At 35.1% G+C, this 23692-nt stretch overlaps 2 protein-coding genes across 2 annotated transcripts; one reads left to right on the top strand and one right to left on the bottom strand.

Annotated features, from left to right (window-relative positions):
* Window positions 1-61: 61 nt before the first annotated feature.
* Window positions 62-14899, bottom strand: hspa4l (heat shock protein 4 like). The gene is made up of 19 exons (XM_044143659.1): window positions 14520-14899; window positions 12617-12674; window positions 11383-11523; window positions 11184-11306; window positions 10623-10722; window positions 9530-9663; window positions 9205-9449; window positions 8058-8134; window positions 7822-7973; window positions 7626-7732; window positions 6757-6890; window positions 5760-5956; window positions 4747-4821; window positions 4165-4308; window positions 2932-3057; window positions 2747-2854; window positions 1312-1431; window positions 1077-1238; window positions 62-383 (listed from the first exon to the last, which is right to left on the bottom strand). The coding sequence occupies exons 1-19, from the start codon at window positions 14624-14626 to the stop codon at window positions 213-215; spliced, it is 2481 nt and encodes an 826-aa protein (XP_043999594.1). The 5' UTR covers window positions 14627-14899; the 3' UTR covers window positions 62-212.
* A 2414-nt stretch (window positions 14900-17313) lies between these two features.
* On the top strand, window positions 17314-22326 carry chmp3 (charged multivesicular body protein 3). Its single transcript, XM_044143658.1, has 6 exons — window positions 17314-17501; window positions 17918-17978; window positions 19260-19439; window positions 19518-19639; window positions 19718-19832; window positions 20869-22326. Exons 1-6 carry the CDS (start codon window positions 17457-17459, stop codon window positions 21009-21011), a joined length of 666 nt encoding a protein of 221 aa, XP_043999593.1. The 5' UTR covers window positions 17314-17456; the 3' UTR covers window positions 21012-22326.
* The last annotated feature ends 1366 nt before the right edge of the window (window positions 22327-23692 follow it).

Genomic DNA, 23692 nt, shown 5'->3' with positions numbered 1-23692 from the left:
TATAAAATAATAATGTGTTTATAATTATTACTCGCATTACTCTTATTGCTATTATTATTAAGTTTGAAGGCTTAAAGTCTGATGGGAGAAAACACGAAAACAATCCACCGAGGAGGCTGGTGACGACTGAGACGTTTCGCCCAGTTTTTACTTTATTTTTCTACTTCCTAGGAGGGGCTTAATGGAGAACGATGATTGTCAGAGTCCGCTCCTCAGTCCACCTCCATGTGTTTTGCTCCAGGCTTTGGTTGCTGGTTTCCCTTCCCGTCTGCTTCCTGCCTGGCTGTGGGGCCATTGTGAGCCTCTTGGTTGCCATCGTCGGACAGCTCCTCCGCGACCGGCTTTGGCCTGTTGGCAACCGACCCGCAAACATCGTCCAGTTCCTGGTTTGGATAGAAACAGGAAGTTAGTAAAATGGGCATGTCGAAAATAGGGCTGGTTATCAGTTAATATAACGATTACTTTTAGCAATTAATCGATCAATCAGATTTTTTAAATTTGCAGATTTTTTGTGCAACGTTAGCAGCAAAAAAAATAATAAATAATTCTATTCCTTTTTTAATTACAAAAACAAACATTTTATTGCCGAAAATGCATTCATTTAGTGTACACCAGATTATTTGAATTGATTATCTGTAGCAGAAAAATATTTTTATCATCAAAATATGAAAAGTTGAGCGCTTTCTGTTTGACTTAACATCAATGACATCAATCTGTCAGCTATATTTTAGATTATTAATCCTATTTGATTAATAATGAGATAGGAAAAGATGATTAAGAGGAGATATTTTTCACAGAAGTAGAACCAGTGAAGCTAAAACTATGCCACCTGAGTTTGGGTCGAACGTTTTTACAATATTTATTTTTAAGTTAATCTTAAAAACCAAAAAATATATTTTTTTGTCTTAATTTCTGCTCTGAATATGTTGCTCTTTCAGAAATTTTTTTTTTTTGAGTGATTAAAAAATTTGTTGACAATTACTACAATATTTGATTCATCGTGATTAATCTGATTAATCGTTTCAGCCCTGATGTAAACCTCACTAATGGATGATTTGTAAAATATTTGTCCATACCTGGATTTTTGCAATGATTTCTGCTACTTTAACCACTGGGTCTTGAGTTATTGCAGTTCTGCTTTGTGCGTTTATTTTGTTGTTCATCCACGCCATGCTTTCATTCACAAATTTCTCCACAGCGCTCACGTCCTCTGGGCTTAAATGTGAGAATCGTTCGTCCTTTGGAAAGTGAAGAAGACATTTAGGAACAGGATTGCGGTTCATTAGGGGATAATTAAAGACCTTTTGTTACCTTCTGCTTGTAGGAATCTACAAACTTCATGTAGAGCTGCAGTTTCTTCCCCAGTTCTTCAAAAGCTCTTGGCCTTTCTTCACTCTCTCTGTACCGCTCTTTAATGGGCTCACCAAACATCTGGGGAAATTATGTTGTATTAATGAAAACAGCAGATTCCAAAATTTATCACAATGTGAGCGTTTTATATTCAAGGATTAAAGGATTTTTTATTGCCATAAAATGTCTTAATTGTCTTAATTTCTGCTCTGAATATGTTGCTCTTTTAGAAAAAAAAATTCTGAAAGAGAATTTGTGCTTGTTTGTGGTACAAAATTTGGACTCAGATTCCAGATTAAAAAATGTACAACACAAATAAATAAATAAAGTAATTTCCGTGATATATATAATTATTGATTTGTTTTTGATTTTAGATATCTGAAAAAATGTCAAACTTGTGTTGTAACCTTTTCTGTTTTATCCAGTTTTAACTCCACTCTGTTGCTTTTTAAATTTTTGAGCAGTTATGAGGCACAGTGGAAAAAATCTGAATCTGCTGCTGGGCCAGTTACTCAACAGGTTGTTGCTAGGCAACCGAAGAGTGAGGGCGTTGCTGGGTAACCGAAGAGTGAGAGAGAGCTTTAGTTGAAGAATGAATATATTCCATCAGATGTATTCTCTATTGATATTGATCACGTGTCTATTCCAATATATGTTATTATTGGAAGATCTGAAATGAATATTTTTCACACCAGATCTGATTTCTTTCTTTTCTAAAAAATAAATTATGAATTACACAAAATGTTTTCCAAAGGGTGTTTAATTTCAGTCATCCTTTCTGAGTATTAGGGCCAAACAACTAGATTGATTATTGATTATGCTTCATTAGCAGAATAAAGACTCAATTTTACCTAAAAAAATGTCTTAAAATCACAATAAAAAAACTTGTTTTGAGAGAAAAGCTTCTAGTTTGATTCAAGATCATTTTTGTGGTTTTCTTTGAAATAGACAGTCATTTGCTCGTTCATCTTAAAGTCCTGTAACTCATAATAATTTTATGCTTATGTGTTAAAAGATTAAGATTAACTTCACAAGATGTTCAACATTTCTTGTTCTTACAAAATTACTACTTTATTCTGCTAATATTGTTCCATGATTCGCATATTATTTTGACTTTATTGTCGCACGATTTTATTCTTCTAATATTATGAGTTCATTATCATAATTTAAGAAAAACTTAGCCTGAAGTTGAACTGAATTAAAAGTCCAAACAAACAAAAGCTGCAAAACATGTTTGTGAAACAAGATGGCCGCCGCGAGTGACACCAATCTTAACTACAAAAACCCAAGGAGTGCGTTGGTGAAAAAAAAATCCAGATTAAATCTTCAAAACCCCAAAATTAAATTAATCAATAACGCTGATTATCAATCTGGAAGTGCGATGATGAAGTGAAACCTTGAGAGCGCCCAGCTTCTCCTCGTAGACGTTTAAGGGCTGGTCCTCTCCCTCCTCGTACAGCCAGTTCTCCGTGTCCTCCAGCATCAGCGTCAGCCGGTTACTGTCCTGTTACCAAAGGAGAACTGCGTCGGTCCGCCTGCTCCATCTAAAAATTGCTGTTAAAGAGAAAATGTTGACGTTACCTCCTCGGTGATGTACTTCTGATAAATCCCGCAGAGCTTTTCCCGCAGGTCGTACACGTACTCTTCCACGCCGTTTTTAGCGTCGTTCAGCTCTTTCACCAGTTTGTCCTGGCAAATCATCTGACGCTGGAAGGAAGAAAGTCAAAAGTGAAAATATTCAGTGCTAAGAAAACATAAACTGGGAGAATAAAAAAATTTTGGTATCTAATTAAAAGTTGCTGCAAGTCAGGGGTGTCCAACATGCGGCCCGGGGGCCATTTGTGGCTCCTTGACTGATTTTCTGCAATTAATGAATGATACAAATTTAGCCCAGGTGGAGATTCTTTATTTGTAGTCAGGATAAAATTATTTCCAACTAGGGATGAAACTAGCAATCAGTTTTGTAATTTTTTATTCTAGCGATTAATTTGATGATTGGATAATAGGATAAAAGAAATTGGCTTTTAATCTGTTGATTATTTTTGGCATTAACTGATTAATAATTGGATAGCAAAAGATGCTTAAAAGGGGATTTTTTCATTGAGGAGTTCTGGGTAGAGAATGTATACAGACAGAATTTCTTTTTAACTTAAATGCAAAAAAATATAAATTTCTTTGTGCAGTTTTGCTTAACTAGTATGTCATTCTTTCAGTAAATTATATTTTCTAGAGTTCTTACACTCCAGATAATAATTAGTCAACCAAATTAGTTGATCACTATTTCAATAATCAATTCATTATGATTAATCATCATTAATTATGATTAATCATTTCAGCTCTATTACTGACATAACTTTTCCCACCATGGAAAACGCTAAATGCAACACGAAGAATTAGTCTTTTTAAAAACAAGTTTTTATAGTAAGTAAAGTTTATCCAGCAACTTTAACTGAAAAGTCAAGTTTGCTGAACCTAAATCAGCTTTTATCTCATTTAAAACTCATTTAAAACCCAAACCCTGTTCTTATGATGAGAATAAATTTGTTCAACTGAGCCAAAGAAAATTTAAAAACCAAATGTTTTTCTTGTAACACAGCAAGCATGCAAAATTCTTGTTTTTTTTTTATTCTACTTTATTTGCTTACTATTAGCATCATGTTACATTCTGTGAATTTATGCAGACTCTTCTTTTACACAATTAAAATTCTCTGAGGCAGAAAACTGTTTTATATGTTGTTCTTTAGCAGCTTCTTCATATTCTTTGTATTTTGCACAGAAATCACGACTCAGCTTTTTAACGGCAGCATCTCTCACCTCATACTTAACAAAGTTCGTAAGAATGTCTCCGTCCAGTTGCCGAATGTTGTTGGCCACAATGGGAAGATCAATACTCTTCACCTTGACGTTTGGCTTGCTGCCTCCAGCCGTTGCTTCCTGCTTTTCTGCAGTTGCCCCTTCCTTGGACAAAACAACAGATGCACATTCATGAAAAAAAAAAGTCTTGTGGGTGAAATATTATTTGATGTAATTAAATTAATCAGTACAGATAGAATTAAGGAAAATAAATAGCGTATAGCACAAAAAGTTAAGACGTGATTAAAGTATTTTTGGCCAACTTCCATTTTTTGATATAAATTTGAGATATTTTAAGGCTTTTGTTTTAGATGCATGAATTTAAACACTCTAATTTCTCTTCTCGACTTTCTAACTGTACATCAAGACAGACTTAATGAAGAGTGGCAAAAGTAAATGACGAGGATTTGCAGGAACAGGTCATGTTGATGTAAAGTATATGACCAGAAATTGAGCTGTTAGCATGTCATGACAGTCTTGAAACACTGTCAGAAACAGTCCACTGAATGTAAACCTGTTTGTGCCAAATGACCCTTGACTGACCTTAGAGCTGGAGCTGCCGTCCTCACTTGGCCCCTCCGCCAGGCTTTGACCCTCCTGCTCCACCTGCATTTTGCTCTAAACCAAAACACATTCAGTTATTTCATGCCAAATACAGTAAACGTAAATTGTAGGTTTTCTTATGTTTCTGGTGGCACAAACTGTATTATCTTTGCTGTTTTCAAAGATTCATAGCGCAGAAATTAGAACAAGTTGAGTCCGTAGGACAGAAAATCCAGATTAATGTGACTTTTTCCCAAAATTTGCTGGTTTGTGTCAGACTCAATCATCCTGAAATCACAGGTTGTAATAGTTATTTAGATTTATTTCCAACAATAATGTATTTGGCTTGAATTTTATCCAATTAACTACAATTAGTCACAATTAATCACTTAAATTAAAATAAACCAATTTTTCTGATTTAATAATTTATTGCCTAAAATGCAATAACATAGTATTCTTTTAGAGAACGTTTAGTTGTAGATTATTTGACTATTCTTTTGCATAAACTGATTACTTATTAGGTAGCAAAAACTATTTTGTTTTTCACAGAATTTGTCAGCTCTGGAGTTTTAGGTAGAACACACTTACAGATATTTTTTTTATATCTTAAATGCAATTTTTTTAAAATAGGTTTTGACTTAATCACTGCTCTGACGGTGTTTTTCTTTCAGCAAATGGCCTGTTTTTGAGTCTGTGTGCTCAATTAATTGGTTACTAAATTAGCTGACGTTATTTCAATAATCGATTAATCGTGATCAGTTATGATTAATCACGAAAAATCACTTAACAAATTGAAAAATAGACCAATTTTTTGAAAATGTTCAGGCTCTGAAAAGACTCTAAAAGACAGTCAGAAACTATTGATAACTTGGTTGAGTTTGCACATTACTGTGTAAATCTAAGATAAAATGCTGCACCGTTTTCTCAGGTGTCAGACGCCTTTAACAAAGAATATTGGTTTCTTTTTGCACCATGTTGCTTTCAGTGCAACATGGTGGCGATCAGAACCTCACCTGCTCCTCTCCTCGGCCTTCATTCTGCACCAGTGGCTCCGACTCAATCTGCATGTCCTCCGCTTCCCCTTTCAGCTTCTCTATGAGCGACGCGCTGGACACGCTCAGAATGCCATGGATGTTGACACGCACTTTGACCTTCACCTTTGAACTGTCTCCGTCCGGCTGAGGAACCACGTTCTGCACTGAAAAGCAGCCTGATAGCAGATGGAGAGAAGAAAAGCAGGTTATTGACTGTGAAAAGAGATTAACCTGCCACTCAGTGAAATTAAAATGTTTCAGAGCATTAAATATAAACACAAAAAGCAGTTTTCAAATGAGCATTTAATTTATTTTGAGAAAAAAACAAACCTGCCATAAGTCTTCTGTTAGAATAAGAAGTAATTGTGATCAGAGCTGCAGCTAACGATTAATTGATTAATCAGTTATACTGACGATTAATCGATTAAAAGAAAATTGTCACCTTTAGCAAATTTTTGAATATTAGGAATATTAGAAATACATTCAAAGTAAGCAAATAATTAAATATCTTTTTTACATTAGAAAATAAAGATTATATTGTCTAAAATTCAATAAAAGCATTTCTTTTGTGAATTTGAACCAGGTGAAGCTGAAACTATGCTACCTGGGGAGTTTTGGATGGAAAAAAAACTACCATTATGTGTAAATATGTCTTAAATTCAAAATTTATTTATTTTGTACAGTTTGAGCTTTACTACTGAATATGTTGGTCTTTCAGCAAATGGCTTTTAATTGTGATTAATCACAATTAATCGGATGAATCCGATTAATTGTGATTAATCACAATTAATCAGATTCATCCGATTAATTGTTTCAGCCTTACTTTTTTTTTATAATATATTTTGTGATCTGAAACATTCAGGTCTAATAAAAAATGCAAAAACAGAGTAAATCTGTTTATTTTTCCATAGTGGTTGGATAAGGTTTTCTTTCTGCACAAGCAGGAGCAGCAGAAGAGCAGAATCAGCACCAGTACCTATCCTGTGGTCCGGGTAGGGGAGCTCCTGAGGATTACTGTAAAACGCTTCCAGGTCAAAGGGCTCCTTCTTGTGGAACGTGATCACCTTGGAAAATGGAGCAGCATGGTTCTTACCAAAAACCTCGCATTCTCTGCAGCAGAGGAAAAGCCAATGTCAGGAAACCGAAAGAAACCTTCAGTTAGGGCGGTACAGATTAAAAAAATACATTTTATTTCATATCAGATCCGATTTTAAAAATTTTTTCCTTGTTTTCTTTTCTGGATAAGAAATTCCAAATGACAGAAAATAGTTTCTAAAAGTGGCTTTTATTTCTGTAATCTCTTCTGTGAATTAGACGACGGAGAAATGGGGTCAGGCGACAAGAGTTTTTGTTTAATCACAAGAATTTAGTCATGATATAAGTAAAATGAAGACGTAATTTTACCAGAAGCAGAAAGCTTGGATAGACATCACTTCAGAATCCTGATGCTCATATTAATTTGATGATGATGATGTTTTAAAAGATTTTGTATTTTCTGTAAAACCTGTAAACTTTTTTGTCATATTATTTTGACTTTATTCTCAGACTAAAAAAATTATTAGCCTGACCCAACTAACTATTTTGTTGTAGATAAAAGTCAAAATAGACAAAAACTGTAAAACATACTTGTCAAACAAGATGGCAGCTCTGGGAGTGCGTTGATGAAAAAAATCCAGATTTCACAAAAAATGTAATCACCGAAAACCCAAAATTAATTTAATCAATAAAATTGATTTATCACCCATCTCTACCTTTAGTCATTTAACTCAGACCGGTTGGTCGTCACCTTCTGCAGAGTAGAAGGTTTGGTGCTAACTGGGTTAGCTTCAACCACTACATATTTACCCCAGTCCATCCTCTGTGGGCGACTTCCAACGGAGAGTGATCGGAAACGGAACCACATCCGTGATGGAGAATTCCCGCACCTTAAACGCTGGAGATAAAATTGCGCACTGCATCCAAAAGCAGAAGAATACAAAGGGTTGTTGAGCGCTGAGGCTGATTTCCTGAGTCGGCTGCTGTTGTGAGAGAGGATTCCCACCTGAAGCGCGCAGCCTCTGGCTACAGCTTCGTCAGCGTTCAGCGTGGTGCTGACGTCTTTGCAGAAATATTTGGTGATTCTCTCTTTGATGGAGGGGATTCTCATGGCTCCTCCGACAATCTCCACTGCATAGATGTCGTCCCGACTCAACTCTATTAAAAAAAAACCACACAGAGAATACTGAGAAAAACCCTGGCCTGTTATCAGATTGAGATAACACTTTCAAATGTTCGTACTTGATTGTTCAAAGGCTGTTTTCAGCGGCGTCTCGACTCTCATCAGATACGGAGCGCACATTTCTTCAAAGTGAGTCCTTTAGACACACAAAGAAATATATTAAGATTGCAATGTTCTTTTAAAGATTGTCATTAAAATAGTATGTATTAATAAGCAAATATCCTATCCTTTATATACAAATGATAGCTGAACGATATGGCTGAAAAACATGTAATGATTTAAGCATTTCATATCAGTTGATATCAATAATTATTTATTAGTTTTTTGTTTTAAATATATATATATATATATATAAAAATAAAAACAACTGGTGACCTTTCCTGTTTTATCCATAGTTTTCACTCCACGCTGTTGTTGTTTATTTTTAAGCAGTTAAGAGTCACGCTGGCGAATCCTTTTAAAACTGCTGCGGAGTCAGTTACTCAGCAGGTTGTTGCTAGGTAACCAAAGAGTGAGCGAGTTGCTAGGTAACCAAAGAGTGAGTGAGCTAGCTGATTCCACCAACTTTGCTATTATTATTGTGTTTTTTTGGAAAGGCCAGATTACAATAATCTGCCAACAAATTCAATATAATGTGTCCAGAATATGCATTTAAATAAATAATCATAAAAACAATAATTTTTAACTCAAATGTGATCATTAATCTTTACCTAATCATGACATAGTCTGGGCGATTTGTGTAAAATATGGCTAGAATTGCTCGAAATATGATACAAAAGGTTACCTAAGTGTGACTCAAGATAGTTAAGCCTACCGCTAACTAGCTGCTAATATTCACTTGCTAGTTATTTGTGTCCATAACGGGTAAATTTATCACCAGCCATCTGGATGAAGTTTGTACAATTTCTTTAGAGATATAGGTCTTAGATGCTATTCAAAATTGTCTTAAAATGTCTTAAATTTAAGTCGGTGAAACCTGCAGAGGCCTTGTATTACATAAACACAAATATTTTGTGTCGTACTGAACATTATCCATTGTAATAAAACGTTTCCAACTGCATCCACCATCTGTGCTGGATGGGATAATGTCTTATCTTTCCTGAATTGCAGTTGGGAGCCACAAAAAAATCACTCCAAGGGCCACAAATGGGGCCCGCTCTGTGCTTTGGACACCACTCCTCTAAAAGAAATACCAAGGGTGTTGACCTGTTCATTCTGCTGGAAACATCGATGTCGTTCATGAAGCACTCTATGTTGAGAGGAAGGTCAGAGGAGTTGGCGCTCATGAGTTTCTTCAACTTCTCGCATTCCTGATGCAGCCGCAGCAAAGCCCTCGGGTTGTCCCTCACGTTCAGCTTGTACTTTGTCTTAAACTCTTCGCAGAAATAATCCACCAAGGCTTCGTCAAAGTTACGCCCTCCGAGGTACGGGTCAAACGCTGTGGCGAGAACCTAACGAACGATCGAAACGAATGAGCCCAACTTCAAATCAGAAAATTGTGTGTAAGCATGAGGCTGAAGGAAAGGTTCACCTTGAGTTTCCCCTTGTTGAAAGCAGTGATGGAGACCTGGAACGATGAATGCCCCATGTCCACAAACACCACATTCCTGGGCTTCTCCTCAGGCACAGGAAGGTCTTGTTTGTAGATGCCATAAGCCAACGCCACTGTTCAGAATAAAGAGTTTATTGTAATCATTGTAATACAAAATTCACATTTTTATACTTCCATTTGGGTCTCAGTTGCTTCTTAAAACATCCCACCCAGCTATTGTTTGACTATAAATTAATGTGCTTTTTGTCTGGAAAATTAGCAGTTTAAAAAAACTTCCCAAATGTTGAATCGCATTCCACAGGCCGTATCCTAGCAACCCCTGCCGAGCCCAGCCCCGTTACCAAGCAACCCAAGCTGAGCTCCGGCTCATTTGGTCAGCAAATGTTTAGCTGTTGACTTACTATTCAGAAACCACTTGTTTATTTTTTGAATATGTGCAAAAAATACTTACAGTATGAAGCATAATACTAATAAAAGGTATTTTTTTATAAAGTTTGTAAAGCATAAATTTAGAATAATCTCTTACTACAGTAGAATAATGGGGATTTTTAATTAAACAAATGATGTCACATATTCAATATTCCCACTCCTTGTCCACCTACATAATCATACATTTATTATTTGTATAATACATACATATAGCAACTAACCCCCTTATTTAATAGTTAGCTCAGCAATACAGCATTTATTTAATTTTATTTATAGTGGATGAACGATCATTATTTCTTTACATTTCACCAAAAAACAAAACTAGTGTCAATAACAAAAACATCCATGATAATTAAATTGTTGGTTGTGCAGGAGGCTCCACTTATGCTTTTCAAATATGTATGGTTGTATAATTACGCATCTGTTTGTAGCCATATTATAATATTTAGAGTGACAAGAGGCGCAAAAACAGCTCCAAATAAGCATTACTGACCAGACTTAAATCTCATTATCTAAGAATGATTTTGTGGAAAAAATTTTAATTAACATGTTTAAACCTATCCTAACCAATTAAAGGAAGAGTAATAAGTCATCTTTAACCTTTCCTCCAGCTTTTTCTCAGCATAAACCAAACAACTCTGACCTGCTGTGGTGTCGTTGATCAGTCGCAAACAGTTCAGCCCTGCAATCTGAGTCGCATCGAGGACTGACCGTCTCTCTGCATCTGTGAAGAAACTCGGGACCTGAAAAACCAGAAGCCAGAGTTCAGGAAATATCTCCCTGGAGCTTTGAGTTACGCCGACTAGGCCTGTCACCATGACAAGTTTTGGTGAATAATTGTCTCAGAAGCTATTGCGATAAACTATGAAACTGTTGTTTTGAGAGAATTTTCATGTAATATAATGGTAATGCAATTTGATACTGGAGCTGGAAGACATTTTAAATATTCAAAATAAATAAATAAAACAGAAACAACAAATAAAGTGAATTATAAGGTCTCTGTAAACAAAATTATCCTTCAATGAAAGGGCTAGTTGAGACCAAAGCACCAAACTGAAGACTTTTATCATCCAGTTTTTGGTAGAAAAAGAGAAAAAAAGAGAAAAAAATTGAAATTATTGAGCTCATTTGAACTCATCATGTGATTAATTGGTTATTGCTCATAGCAACAGGCCTAATGCTGACATCAGTCTGCATCGCTCACAGAAACCACGCAGTCCACCACCGGCTTCTTTAGCGCGCTCTCTGACGTCTCCTTCAGTTTGGTGAGCAGCATCCCGCTGATCTGCTCCACCGTGAACACCTTCTCCTCATCCAGGTAGCGCACCTGCAAACGGTTCAAAACGATGAGCAGGGAGGGAAAATATCTGTAAACGACGGTGTGTCGTCGTAAAGCACTCCACCTTAATCCCAGTGCTTCCATTGGCTAGCTTGTCGAGGCAGTAAGGCAGCTTGCTCTTCTCTGATTGGACGAACGGATCATCAAACGCTCTGCCGTGAAACTTTTTGAAGCCATGTACAGTGTTTTTAAAGTTTGTTATGACCTGGTAGGAAAACGGGAGAAACATTTTGAGGTTTTAGATACAAGATAAAGACTCTGCCACTTTATTAGGTACACCTTGCTAGTTAGCTGGACCCCTCTTTGCCATTAAGGCTGAAACAATTAATCATTAATTGAAATAATTGCTAACTAATTTAGTAATCAAATAATCATTAGATGGAGTATACAAATTGAAACATTTGCTAAAAGAACTGCATCAAAAATAATTTTCATTGTAGGGCTGCAACTAACAATTATGTTATCAATTAATCTATGGATTATTCTAATGATTAGTCGATTAATCAGAAAAAAATAGCACATTCTGCAGATTTGTCATTTTAATTTTATCAATTAAATGTGTTGATTAATATTAAATATTTTCATATTTATTTATAATCAAAAGGGGGGAAATATCATGGAAATTTACAATAAGGTCACATCTGCTAATCATGTCATATGAAATGTTTATGAACTCTCATCAAAAGAACTATTTGGGATTCATGTAGAAGGTTGGAAGTTGTTTTCCACAGCTGCGTCAGAACCAGACTGTCTCTCCCTTTGTTATTAATTCTTTATCTTTGGTATAAAACTCATGTGTTGTCTCTGCCTGGCGGAGCTTAGCGAGCTTTTCATCCAGACCTGCTTCATTACTGATTGTCCTACAAGCTCTCTGTATTTTGCACAATATATGAATAAACCTGATTGAGTGATTTCACCTGAACAGTGCTTGGAAATAGAATTTTTTCCACGACAGTTTTCATTGTACAATATTAGAAATACATTAAAAGATGCAAATAAACAAATAATTCAGTAAGAAAATAAACATTTTATTGCCTACAATGCAACAACATAGTGTACACTTGATCAAGAAACACATCTGCTGCTAAAAAATACTTTCAACATCAACTCATGAAAAGTTCAGCGCTTTCTGCTTGACTTATAAATACATTGAAGGGTAAATCTGTTTACTATTTTTGAGTTAACCAATTTATAAAACAATGCTAAGGAGATTTTTTTACTACACCACTTGAGGAATGTAGCCTATGAAGTTTGGGGAAGAATACAAGCAGAAGACAAAATGCAATGACTGATCTTACCTGACTCTTGGCTGCATTTCCAATCATCCGGTTTTTGGAGGCCAAAGACACACAAGCCCTAAATGCAATGGAGTACAGAAGAACATTAGGAGGGATATAATTTGCATCGGTGCAAAACGAGAAGTACTGAGCTGAATATTTTACACAAGGAGTGATGAGATTAGGAAACTGCAACAGGGGAGTCTGAGGAAGAGCCACAAATTGGGGCAGTGAGATAAACCAGTTCATCCTTCAAAATTCAGCTCATCTTGTCTGAAACAAAGAACAGGAACTTCCTGGAGGAACTATCATCAGCTTTAACAGTACTGTGAAAAAGTTTGTCCATAATCCTTTAGTTTTGTGTGTCACACGTCATCAAACTCATTTTAATATAAAAAATAACCTGAGCAAACACAAAATGTGATTTTGAATTAGTATTTGGAGTAAAAAGCTATTCAAACTTATTTATAATTACAGTAATCCCTGCTTAACTTTTATTAGTTCATATTTTAATTTAAATGTCCTGGGAACCAGCCAGCATTCATGCCAGAATGCCGAGAATTAACGAGGCACTTGTATAAAAATTTGGTCCAGTATCAACATCTGATATTAATATCTCTTTTGACTGATACTTAACCAATACTTACTGACACTTTATGTGTATATTTTTTTCTCAATTGTTTTGACATTGTTGAAAAAAAAAAAAAAAAAGACCAGAAACGAATGGCAACGAGTCAAAAACAAATATCAGTTGTTGATATTGGACATATCAGACCGAGACTGATAGGTTAAAAGATAATGAATATCAGCCGACACCGATGTTATCGTGCATCACTACGGAGGACGGTTTATAAAAAACCCACGTAAATGCCAGGATTTAGGTGGGACCTGTCTGTAATCATGAAGTAGGCTAAAAGATCTAGAAAAACAACACATCATCCCTGATCTAAAGAAATTCAAGAGCAGCCGGTATAAGTTTAAGGAGGCACTTTTTAAAACTGATTTTAAAAAAACTATTTGTTACTTATTTTTCAGATAATAAATAGTTTTGCACAGCATTTAGGCGCCACAAATACAATTACTATCATTGAAACACATTATCATCTTAAATATGCTTCTCCAGGAAGCCTCTTAATTTAAAAAAGTGATTTATATGACTAAACTGCACATAATAGGTGCATTTAATCATAATTTTGAATTTGGCCATATTTAATAGCAAAAATAATATTTCTGATCATGCTGTTGATTTTGATTTTTGCATTTAACATCAATAACTGAAATTTATCATGATAATTAATCAGAAGATCTTACTGTGATAAGGATTTTGTCACGATAAATGATCAACGATATGATAAATGTCCCCGTAGTGTGATGGGATGCAGTTCCCACTGCCTGACACTCCCTAGTTTCACCTTGCCACAAAAAAACACTGCTCCATTTAGTCAGGTGCAGCTGCACTTCCCTGTAAGAAGCTGCTGCAAATGCAGTTTGCACACGCTGAGGCCAGCATGTTAATAACTTAGAAAAATGTCTGACATTCCGGATGAAAGTGAGCATCGCGGAAGGGCTGATTCAGTTGTATTTCTGGGCTCGGTTCTGGAGAATTTTAAGGATGTGGAAAAGCCTTTCAGAGTCATGCAACACCCAGTGTCGCTGTGTCATGTTAAAAACCTACAGATAGTATCCCTGTCATAATCAGTGATTAAATGAGGCATTTAAAGAGCGACACCGGCTGCAGGTTTAACTTCAGATTACTGCTTCTTAGAGTAAACCACCAGCACCAGGCCTGGACCTCTACCTGGCCCGGAGTTCAGAAACACAAGAATCTCTGATTCATGACTATCACAGCACGCAGCAAGCGTCCATTAGGCTAAATATTGCGTAACAACCCGCGTCCATGATGCTGCTCGGCGTTAATACTCACGGTGTGCATCTGTCACTGTACTCATTGGCCACCGTTTCAATGCCGCCGCTCCTGGCCACAGCGATATAGCAGTTCTGGAAACCCACATCGATGCCAACTACTGACATGATGAGCACCTAAATGCACCTTCCCTCTGAGTTTTCCTGCGCAAAACCCGCACCGACACAAGGGCAAAACACAAAATATGACTAGTTCTCCAGTTCTGCAAACAAATCCAGGCTTCCCGGGGCTGAACAAAAGTGAATTAGTAACTCTTATGTAAGCCGAGCTGTTAATAGCAAACTCATTCAGAGTAATCCCTGAAGAGACCAGATCCAGAGCGGATTCTCCAACTCCGAGGCGACCCTAGCATCACCCAGCGGCGCTAACTGTAAGGATGCTTCTCGAATCCGCCCCCTGAGCGCGCTGATTGGCTGCGCCGCGCACGCTGTGCTGTTCGTCATTGGTGCCTCAGCCAATCGATCACAGAACAATCTAGAACAGGGGTGTCAAAGTCAAATGGACGGAGGGCCAAATAAAAAATTTAGCTACAAGCCGAGGGCCGGACTGATCGAATGTTCATTGAAATTTTTTTAAATGACGCATATAGTCTAGTGAACCTAATTGAACCTACTGAAAACCTAACAAATATATTCCAATATGATCAGATAAATAAAGTAATATTTTCTTATGGCTCTGTCAGTAATCTTTAATTTTCAACAGACACAACTGAAATATTTTTAAAATATAATTGGATTGAAATACAATAAAATAAAGTGCAAAAATCTATTAATCAAAAACAACACTTTCATCAAGTAGAAGTAACATGCAGTGAAAACAAATATTAAACTCAGTGTCCACCTTCCTTTTTGCCATTTTTGATGGGTATCCGAAAGTTAATTTTACAGTTATGCTGACACTGCTGTGCTAATAACCCTTCTAGACCGGACGTGTCGCCGGCGACACATCTAAATCTGCAGTACCGTAATTCCGCCACACGTAGCGCTAAGTGGAAAAATTCCAACGGTTTCTGAAAGGGGAGACGTTGCACTTTCCAGCAAGTATCGGGTTAATACGGTAACTTCGCAGCTGCAGCTGCAGAGAGTGTAATTAATCCGGGGGGCACTCGTTTAATAGACGGTATATTTCGGCAATAACTTGGTGGATATTGAAAGTTCCGGTTGTTATGGATACATGGGTAAGTACATCATCTCACAGAACATTTAAAGAACTACTTACAGTTCAAATAAGGAAGATATTTTTTTTCAGACGGGGTGCCGGCTTGCTGCGGTCTGCGGGCCGGTTCTAATAATAAATCAAGATCATCCCAGGGGCCGTAAAAAATCTTCTCGCGGGCCGGATGTGGCCCGCGGGCCTTGACTCTGACATATGTGATCTAGAACCTCACTCTGAAAGTGGAGCTTGTTTACGTCACTGATGCGAGACGGTGACGTTGCGAGCACGTTTGCTGTGAATTCATCATGTCAGGTGAGAGTTTCTGTCCTCACTTAGGTACACACACACACACACACACACACACACACACACACACACACACACACACACACACACACCCACACACACACACACACACACGCACACACACACACACACACGCACACACACGCACGCAGACACACACACACACACACATGCTTATTTAGTTTAATAATAATAATAATAATAATAATAATAATAGTAATAGTAATATAGTAATAATAATAGTAGTAGTAATATAGTAATAATAATAATTACTTAAATACATCAATGTATTTGTAGTGAATTAAAAGTAAAAAGTAAATAAAAATGATTTGTTTTTTATTGATCTCAAAGTATTTTTGAACTGAACTGAACTGAATTCACTTTACTCACATAAGTACCCCATTGCTTATTAAATTTAATATGAAAAAATATTTAATATTACTTAATTTAATAATATTAAATAACATTACTTAATATTAGTAAAATGTAAATGCAGTATTTAAATAAATATTGTTAATATATATTCAATAATTACATGTATAATAAATATTTAATATGATATTAAATATTAATAAATTATATTTATTATTTAAATAAATATATTTTTGAAATACTTTATTGATACCCTTTGGGATCAATGATTTAATCTCATCAATTTTGTAAGGACAACTAAGCCAATAATTTTGCAACAATCTATTGTGACAAGGTCTATATAATTATCGAATAGTAATAAGACGTATAAGTACACACATACATATACAAAGTTTTTTTTAATTATATATACATTTGTTTGAGGTGTTTTGGTATTAAATATTTTTGCAGTATGGTGACTGCACTGCATTCATAGCAGACAGAAATATTACTCTTGAAAAACCACTTACTTTAAAAAGTTTGATTTACATCACTAAACTGCACACATTTAATCACATTTTCGAATTTACTTGATGCTCTTGTGGAACAAGAAGCGGAGAAAATAGCAAAAATAACAAATAACTATCAATTTTGTTTTGTTTTTTCATTTAATATCAATAACTGAAGTTTATAATGATAACGGTAAATCAAAATCCTTATGGTGATAAAAATAAAATTTTCACCCTCGGGGCCAGAATGTTAATAACTTAGAATAATATCTGACATACTGGATGATAATTTAGAATTATAATTTATTTAATTAGAATTTAGAAACTGTAACAATGAGAGTCGCTAGTATTGATTCAGATGCATTTCTGGGCTGGATTCTGTTTCTTTTTTTAAACAAAACTTTCTTGTCGTAAGTGTCTCGTTCGGTTTCTGTCGCGCTTCAACACGGAGGGGCTTGTTTAGTGGCTGAGAACCGAAGGGACTGAAGGTTTTTTCTTGTTGGAACGCAGCCGTAGAGACCCGGGGTCAGACACCAGGAAGTGCTCGTAGAACAACCTCTCCCAGCTAGCTAGTTTCAGTCAGAGAGGTTAGTACGGTTGAAACCCATCACACAACATGGGGCTGTTCGGCAGGACACCGGATAAACCCCCCAAAGAACTGGTAAATACTTTATTGTGAATATCTGGACTGTCTGGTTGAATTTAGCTCATAATTAGATAACTGCTGGAGCGTCTTTAGCTAACTGGCTAACGCTAGCTGTCAGTATAACCACCGCAAGTTTAACGATAATATTTGATATTTGATACCAATACTGCAACTGTTATTGACCCAATAACTGACTTATGTCCTGTTAAAAATTAAGCCGATGTTGTTGGTTGTGAGTGTTTTTATTCAATGTTATGGAAGTCATGTCTATTAGCATACAAGCTAGCTGCTATCAGCTGTCAGTCCCATCAATGTAAACAAACCCAGATGATGTTTCAGCTGCTCTTACATTAAGCCAGTTTTACCGGTACATAAATATTATGAGGTTTTATTGGTGTTATAACTTAGTGTGTTTTTCTGTGTCGTTCCAGATTAATGAGTGGTCTCAAAAAATCAGAAAGGAGATGAGAGTGATTGACAGACAAATTCGAGGTAAGCCCTGGACATAATCAGACAGAAACAAATTACATCAAAACTGCAGCTGCATATAGTTTACAAGCATTAAATAAGAGTGTATATAGTTTAGCTTGAGTATCCAAAACAAGTCTTTAATGTAAAATTTGTACATGTTTGTCATGTTGTTAATATTGTATCGAAATGTTGGACTGTAAACATGTTTTATTTGTTCAAAAAGCTTGAGGACCTTGTTCAAATTTCTTGACATACACAACTATTAGTTAGATTTTTATGTTGTAAACAGAGCAAATAAGAGTAACTTAATATTAGTCGGGATAAAGGTAATAATATACTTGCTATTTGTTCAATAAATTCATTTCAATTTATTATGTAGCACCAATTTACAACATGGTACGTTGAAAGTAAAACAACTGCATTTCACATCCAGAAATCTCTTATATTGACGGTTTCTAAGTTGCTTATTTGCATTACAGTTCAGTCCTGATTATAATAGAGTAGTAGAGTCAAATACTGCTTATAAAACTATCTGAGGAAAAAGTTTTGTTTTATTTAAAGACTCCAAGTTTATTGTAACTTCACAGAAATCCCTCCTCCTAAGCAAGTTTGAAAGGTTGCTTGAATATAATCAGCAACTGGAATATCTTTCACACATTATGGGAAATATTAATAGTTTTATTAAAAATTAATGTATGCACCATGATTTGTAATTGTTTTTTTGAATAAATTCTTCTACTAGTTTAAAGATTTTATGTTCAGTCGTGTTTTTATTTCAGAGAAAGAAGCTTTAAATTAGAAATTACAGGTGCACTTCACATATTACTACTATATTTTTGGGGTATTTATTGTGACAACAACAAACGTATATACAACGTCTTTGCAGACTTTTTCTTTTAAAGACAACTGTAACTTTAAAGCCTTGCAGATACAAATACTTCTTACAAAAATCATACCTGTTTTAAAACAGGCTTCTTCATGATACTAGTCACACGAAGAAGCATTATTTTTATCACTAATCTGCAAACAGTAACTGAATTTAGTCATATTTGATATTTAAAAATGCTGTCAGTGTAGAAAACAGCAAAAGTAACAACCCAGAAGGAAGATTTCTGGTAAGTCAAAGACTATCTTTGATAACATTTTGCCACTATAAACTTCATTTGACTGCATTGTTTTATAATTCAGATTTAAACAGAACGTATTTAATTAAATCTGAAGCTTATTGATCTAATAATGTCGTGTATTTCTGGGATTTAAATTGCTCCTGGTGATTGTTGCTTTCATCCCCTTTTCTTCCAGATATTCAAAGAGAGGAGGAGAAAGTTAAACGCTCCATCAAAGATGCTGCCAAAAAGGGACAGAAAGATGTTTGTGTCATCCTCGCTAAGGAGATGATTCAGTCGAAACGGGCCGTCACAAAACTTTACGCCTCCAAAGCCCAGATGAACTCGGTGCTTCTCAGCATGAAGAATCAACTGGGTGAGTGAATGACGCAGCGTAGCCTCGATCGTTGTCTTCCGCTCAGTCGGTTAATTAACACGTCTGTCTGTTTTCCAGCTGTGATTCGAGTAGCTGGAGCGCTGCAGAAGAGCACAGAGGTCATGAAAGCCATGCAGAACTTGGTTAAAATTCCAGAGATCCAGGCCACAATGATGGAGCTTTCAAAGGAGATGATGAAGGTCAGACAAACTACAATCTAAGATTAATATTTGCTAGCATTAAAGCAAATATAATTCATTGTAGATTTGAACTTTTAGGCTGGAATAATTGAGGAAATGCTGGAGGACACGTTTGAGAGCATGGAAGACGGAGAGGAAATGGAGGAAGCAGCAGAGGAGGAAGTTGACAAGATTCTCTTTGAGATCACAGCAGGTGGGAATTTTAAAGAAAAGACATTAACGCATGTTTCTGCTTTGTGGAATATGATGGAGTATTAGGGCGAGGATAAGAAAAATAAAATTAAATTGTGAGAAGAAGGTCATAATAAACACATCAGCTTCAGATTAAATATTTTCTTATTTGTAAAAACTGAAGTATAGCTTCACAAGATGCTCAATATTCCTCATTTTACTGCAGTCGTGATACGATTTTATGTGTCTCATAGTATTACAACTTTATTCTTGATATACTACAATTTTATTCTCATATGATTGTGACTTTATTCTTGGATTACTAAGACCTGATTCTGGAAATATTTTGACTTTATTCTCATTAAGACTTTACTCTTGTGGAATAAATAAATAAATATAATTTCTAATATATTCAGAAAAGAATGTAATTAGGACTTTATTATTTAGACTATAATAATTATGTTTTAAGAAAATAATTCCTTAATATTGATTGAAATATTAATATTTCATTATTAAAATTTTATTTTAATGTTATAATAAAATATTACTTTACAAAAATATTAATATTTTACTGGTAAAATGTTTTTCTATTTAAACATTATTCATATTTTATTGGTAATAATAATATAATATGAGTAATCATGTTAATATTATTCATATTAATAAGACTTTAATAGGAATAAAGTCATAATATGACTTTAGTCTTGCATTTTTACAACTTTATTCTGGTTGTATTTTAATGTTATTCTCATAGAATAAATAAATAAATAAATTCTCTAATATGAGAAGAATAAAGTCATATTATAATGACTCGTATGACGTTATTATAGTAATATTAAGATTTTGTACTTGTAATATTTTGTCTTTTTTTATATTATTAAGACTTTATTTTGATAATAATTTTACTTTATTTTCATAATTTTATTTTCGTAATTTATTTATTTTCTTTATTTATATCTCTTATCCTGACCTTACCACTCTCCAGGTTTTAATTTCTTAATATTTCTTAAAACAACCCAGTGACGCTGAACATGTCTGGTTCTGCTCTGGTCCTTTAGGGGCTCTTGGTAAAGCTCCAAGCAAAGTGACGGAGCCGCTTCCGGACCTGCAGCCTCCGGGAGCCTCAGCTGCTGCTTCGGACGAAGAGTCGGAGGAAGACATCGAAGCCATGCAGTCCAGACTGGCGGCTCTGAGGAGCTAGAGTTTCCCCGCCGCGGTTAGAGTCACTTTGCGCATTTCTCCAGTGCTGAGCATCCTCCGCTTCATTGTCACCTGGGTTAACATTGTGCTTCAACAGTTGTTTATTTTAATCCGGCCTGATAAAAAGGTGCTGCTTTCTGTTATCTGCAGTGACTCTAGCTACGTCTTTATTCTCCAAAGTCAATCAGAAGGTTTATGGGGGTGTATATAATGTAAGTATGATCAGCCTTCTGTGCCTACAGTGGTTATTCTCTCTCTCCTGTCAGTGTTTATGACCCAAACTGACCAGCTGAGGAGGAAGTTTTTAATCTTTTTGGAAACTTTTTGTTCAGTTTACCAGGAATTGATCCGCCTACGATATCTGAAACACTAGCGGTGATGGGCAGAGCTTTCATTTGTTTCTATTTCCATTAATATATCTGTTGGTTTTTTTTTTCGTGCTCATAAGTGTTAATGAACATTAAAATACTACTTCTACACTGCAAAAACACAAAATCTTACCAAGTATTTTTGGCCTAGTTTATAATGCAAACACTGAAATAAGACTAAATGTATTCAGCTAAGTAAATAAGTAAATGTAAGTAAATAATTACTTAATACTGATGAAAAATTGCTAGTTTGATTGGCAGATTATTTCATAAGTGAAATTATCTGCCTGTGGAACTAGCACTTTCTCATAAATAATAAGTAATTATTTACTTAAAATAATCTCCTATATCTTGCTGAAAAGTTACTTATTTGAAGTGCACTAAAAAATTAGACTAGAAAAAAACTGTTTTTGCTCTGTACAAAGAACATCCTCACTGCAAAAACACAAAATCCTACCAAGTATTTTTGGTCTAATTTTAGTACAAATTTCTAAAGTGAATAGTTTCTTAATTGATGAAAAAGTTCCAATTCCACCAGCAGATTATTTGATTTAGAACAAAATTTTTCATGTTGTGAAATAATCTGCTAGTGGAACTAGCAATTTTACATCAATATTAAGAAATTATTTACTTAAAACAAGCTCTTATATCTCGCTGAAAAGCTACTTGTTAGTTCTCATTTCAAGTGGACTAAGATAAATGCACTAGAAACTAGACCAAAAATACTTGGTAATATTTTCTGTTTTTGCAGTGTACTCATGTTTTGCAATAAGCTTCAGCTTGTTCACCGTTTGACTTTGAGTCGCTGTAATTTTCTTTCTCCAAAATGCGAAGGAAGTAGAGCTACTGGTTACTGCAGAACACATGCATCGTTAAATATTGCGTGTATAATTTTTGTATGTGGATGGACAAAAACAAAAACCTAATAAACTTTTAAGAAAAATGTCAGTTCGTCACCTGTGTGACATAGCGGCATTAATATCGGCATTGGATTATTTTGGTCATGTTTTAACGTATCGGTATCAGTCCAAACTGGGCCGATATTAATATCAGGTATTTATTTCCATGTTGTTGCTGTAACTGTGCCAGTTTTTCTACAAGAGGCAGTGAAATTTGCATCTTTTAATGTATTTCTAATATTGTATAAAGAAGCTTAAATGAAAAAGTTGCAGTACGCAATTATTTTATTTGATTAATCATCAGAATAGATTAATCAATAACTAAAGTAATTGTTAGTTGTGACTTTATAAGAGTACATAATGATTTTGTTAGATGCGATGTGCCTTGGGTTCAGCATGTTCCAAACATTTACTCACCTCTTAAAAAGAACAGAAGTGTCGGGTTTCCACCTGCTACTGTCTTCCACTGAAGCTTTTGTTGTCCTGAAACCAAACCTGGGACTTTATTTTGAATTACAGGCTCCAGTCTGGACAAAGCCGCGATACTGCAGCTCTAACAATGAATCTGTTCATAGTTTATAGGCCAGATAAATGTATCCTCTGCTTTTTGATACAGGTATCTCTCTATTCTCTGAAGTAAACAGCACTTAAAAACATGACTGGTCTGTAAATTCACAGTTGGTTGATTCTTCAATATTTATTAACATTATTATTTATTATCATTTATGTATACCTCATTTAACCAGTATGACCAAATATTAGGATCATACTCAGAAAATAAGATAAAAATACAAGAATAAGGTCGAAAATCATACACGAGAATAAAATAATAATATGAGATGAAAGTCATGAGAATAAAGTAGAAATAAGAGAATAAAGTCAAAATATTACAAAAATAAGGTAGAAATAATATGAGAATAAAATCTTGAAATATGAAGAAAAATGTAAAATTATGACAAAGTCGAAATAATACAAGAATAAGAGGGGGGAAATATTACAACAACAAAGTTAAAATATTACGAGAATATGTTCGAAAGATGAAAATAAAATCGCAAAAATATGAAGAAAAATGTACAACTATGGCAATCAAGGCGAAATAATATGAGAATAAAGTCGTATTATGAGGAGAGAAAATGTTACAATAAAGTTGAAATGTGACGAGAATAAGGTCAAAAATAATACGAGAATAAAATCGCAATGAAATGAGGGAAAAATAATAATATTACGAGAATAAAGTTTAAATATTGAGAATGTGTTCGAAATAATAAAGTCGTAATAAGATGAGAATGAATTCATGATAATATGACTTTATTCTCGGTATTATTATTTTTATTTTCTAAGCGTGGCCCCAGTACTCCCAGTACTTCCAGTACTCGGTCGTAACCATGAAGCCTCGGTGTGCATCGCTGCAATGC

The sequence above is a fragment of the Gambusia affinis genome, linkage group LG16 (assembly GCF_019740435.1).
Source record: "Gambusia affinis linkage group LG16, SWU_Gaff_1.0, whole genome shotgun sequence".
Classification (NCBI taxonomy): domain Eukaryota; kingdom Metazoa; phylum Chordata; class Actinopteri; order Cyprinodontiformes; family Poeciliidae; genus Gambusia; species Gambusia affinis.
This window is presented reverse-complemented; position numbering and strand designations above follow the sequence as displayed.

Excerpts from the sequence above, each read along its gene's own strand:
- hspa4l (XM_044143659.1), bottom strand. The coding sequence starts at position 14,626 with ATGTCAGTAGTTGGCATCGATGTGGGTTTCCAGAACTGCTATATCGCT. Across the intron at positions 11,524-12,616 it reads GAAATGCAGCCAAGAGTCAG|GTCATAACAAACTTTAAAAA; the intron begins GTAAGATCAGTC and ends TTTTCCTACCAG. Across the intron at positions 2,855-2,931 it reads AGAAGTACATCACCGAGGAG|GACAGTAACCGGCTGACGCT; the intron begins GTAACGTCAACA and ends CTTTGGTAACAG.
- chmp3 (XM_044143658.1), top strand. The coding sequence starts at position 17,457 with ATGGGGCTGTTCGGCAGGACACCGGATAAACCCCCCAAAGAACTG. Across the intron at positions 17,502-17,917 it reads ATAAACCCCCCAAAGAACTG|ATTAATGAGTGGTCTCAAAA; the intron begins GTAAATACTTTA and ends GTGTCGTTCCAG. Across the intron at positions 19,640-19,717 it reads TTTCAAAGGAGATGATGAAG|GCTGGAATAATTGAGGAAAT; the intron begins GTCAGACAAACT and ends TTGAACTTTTAG.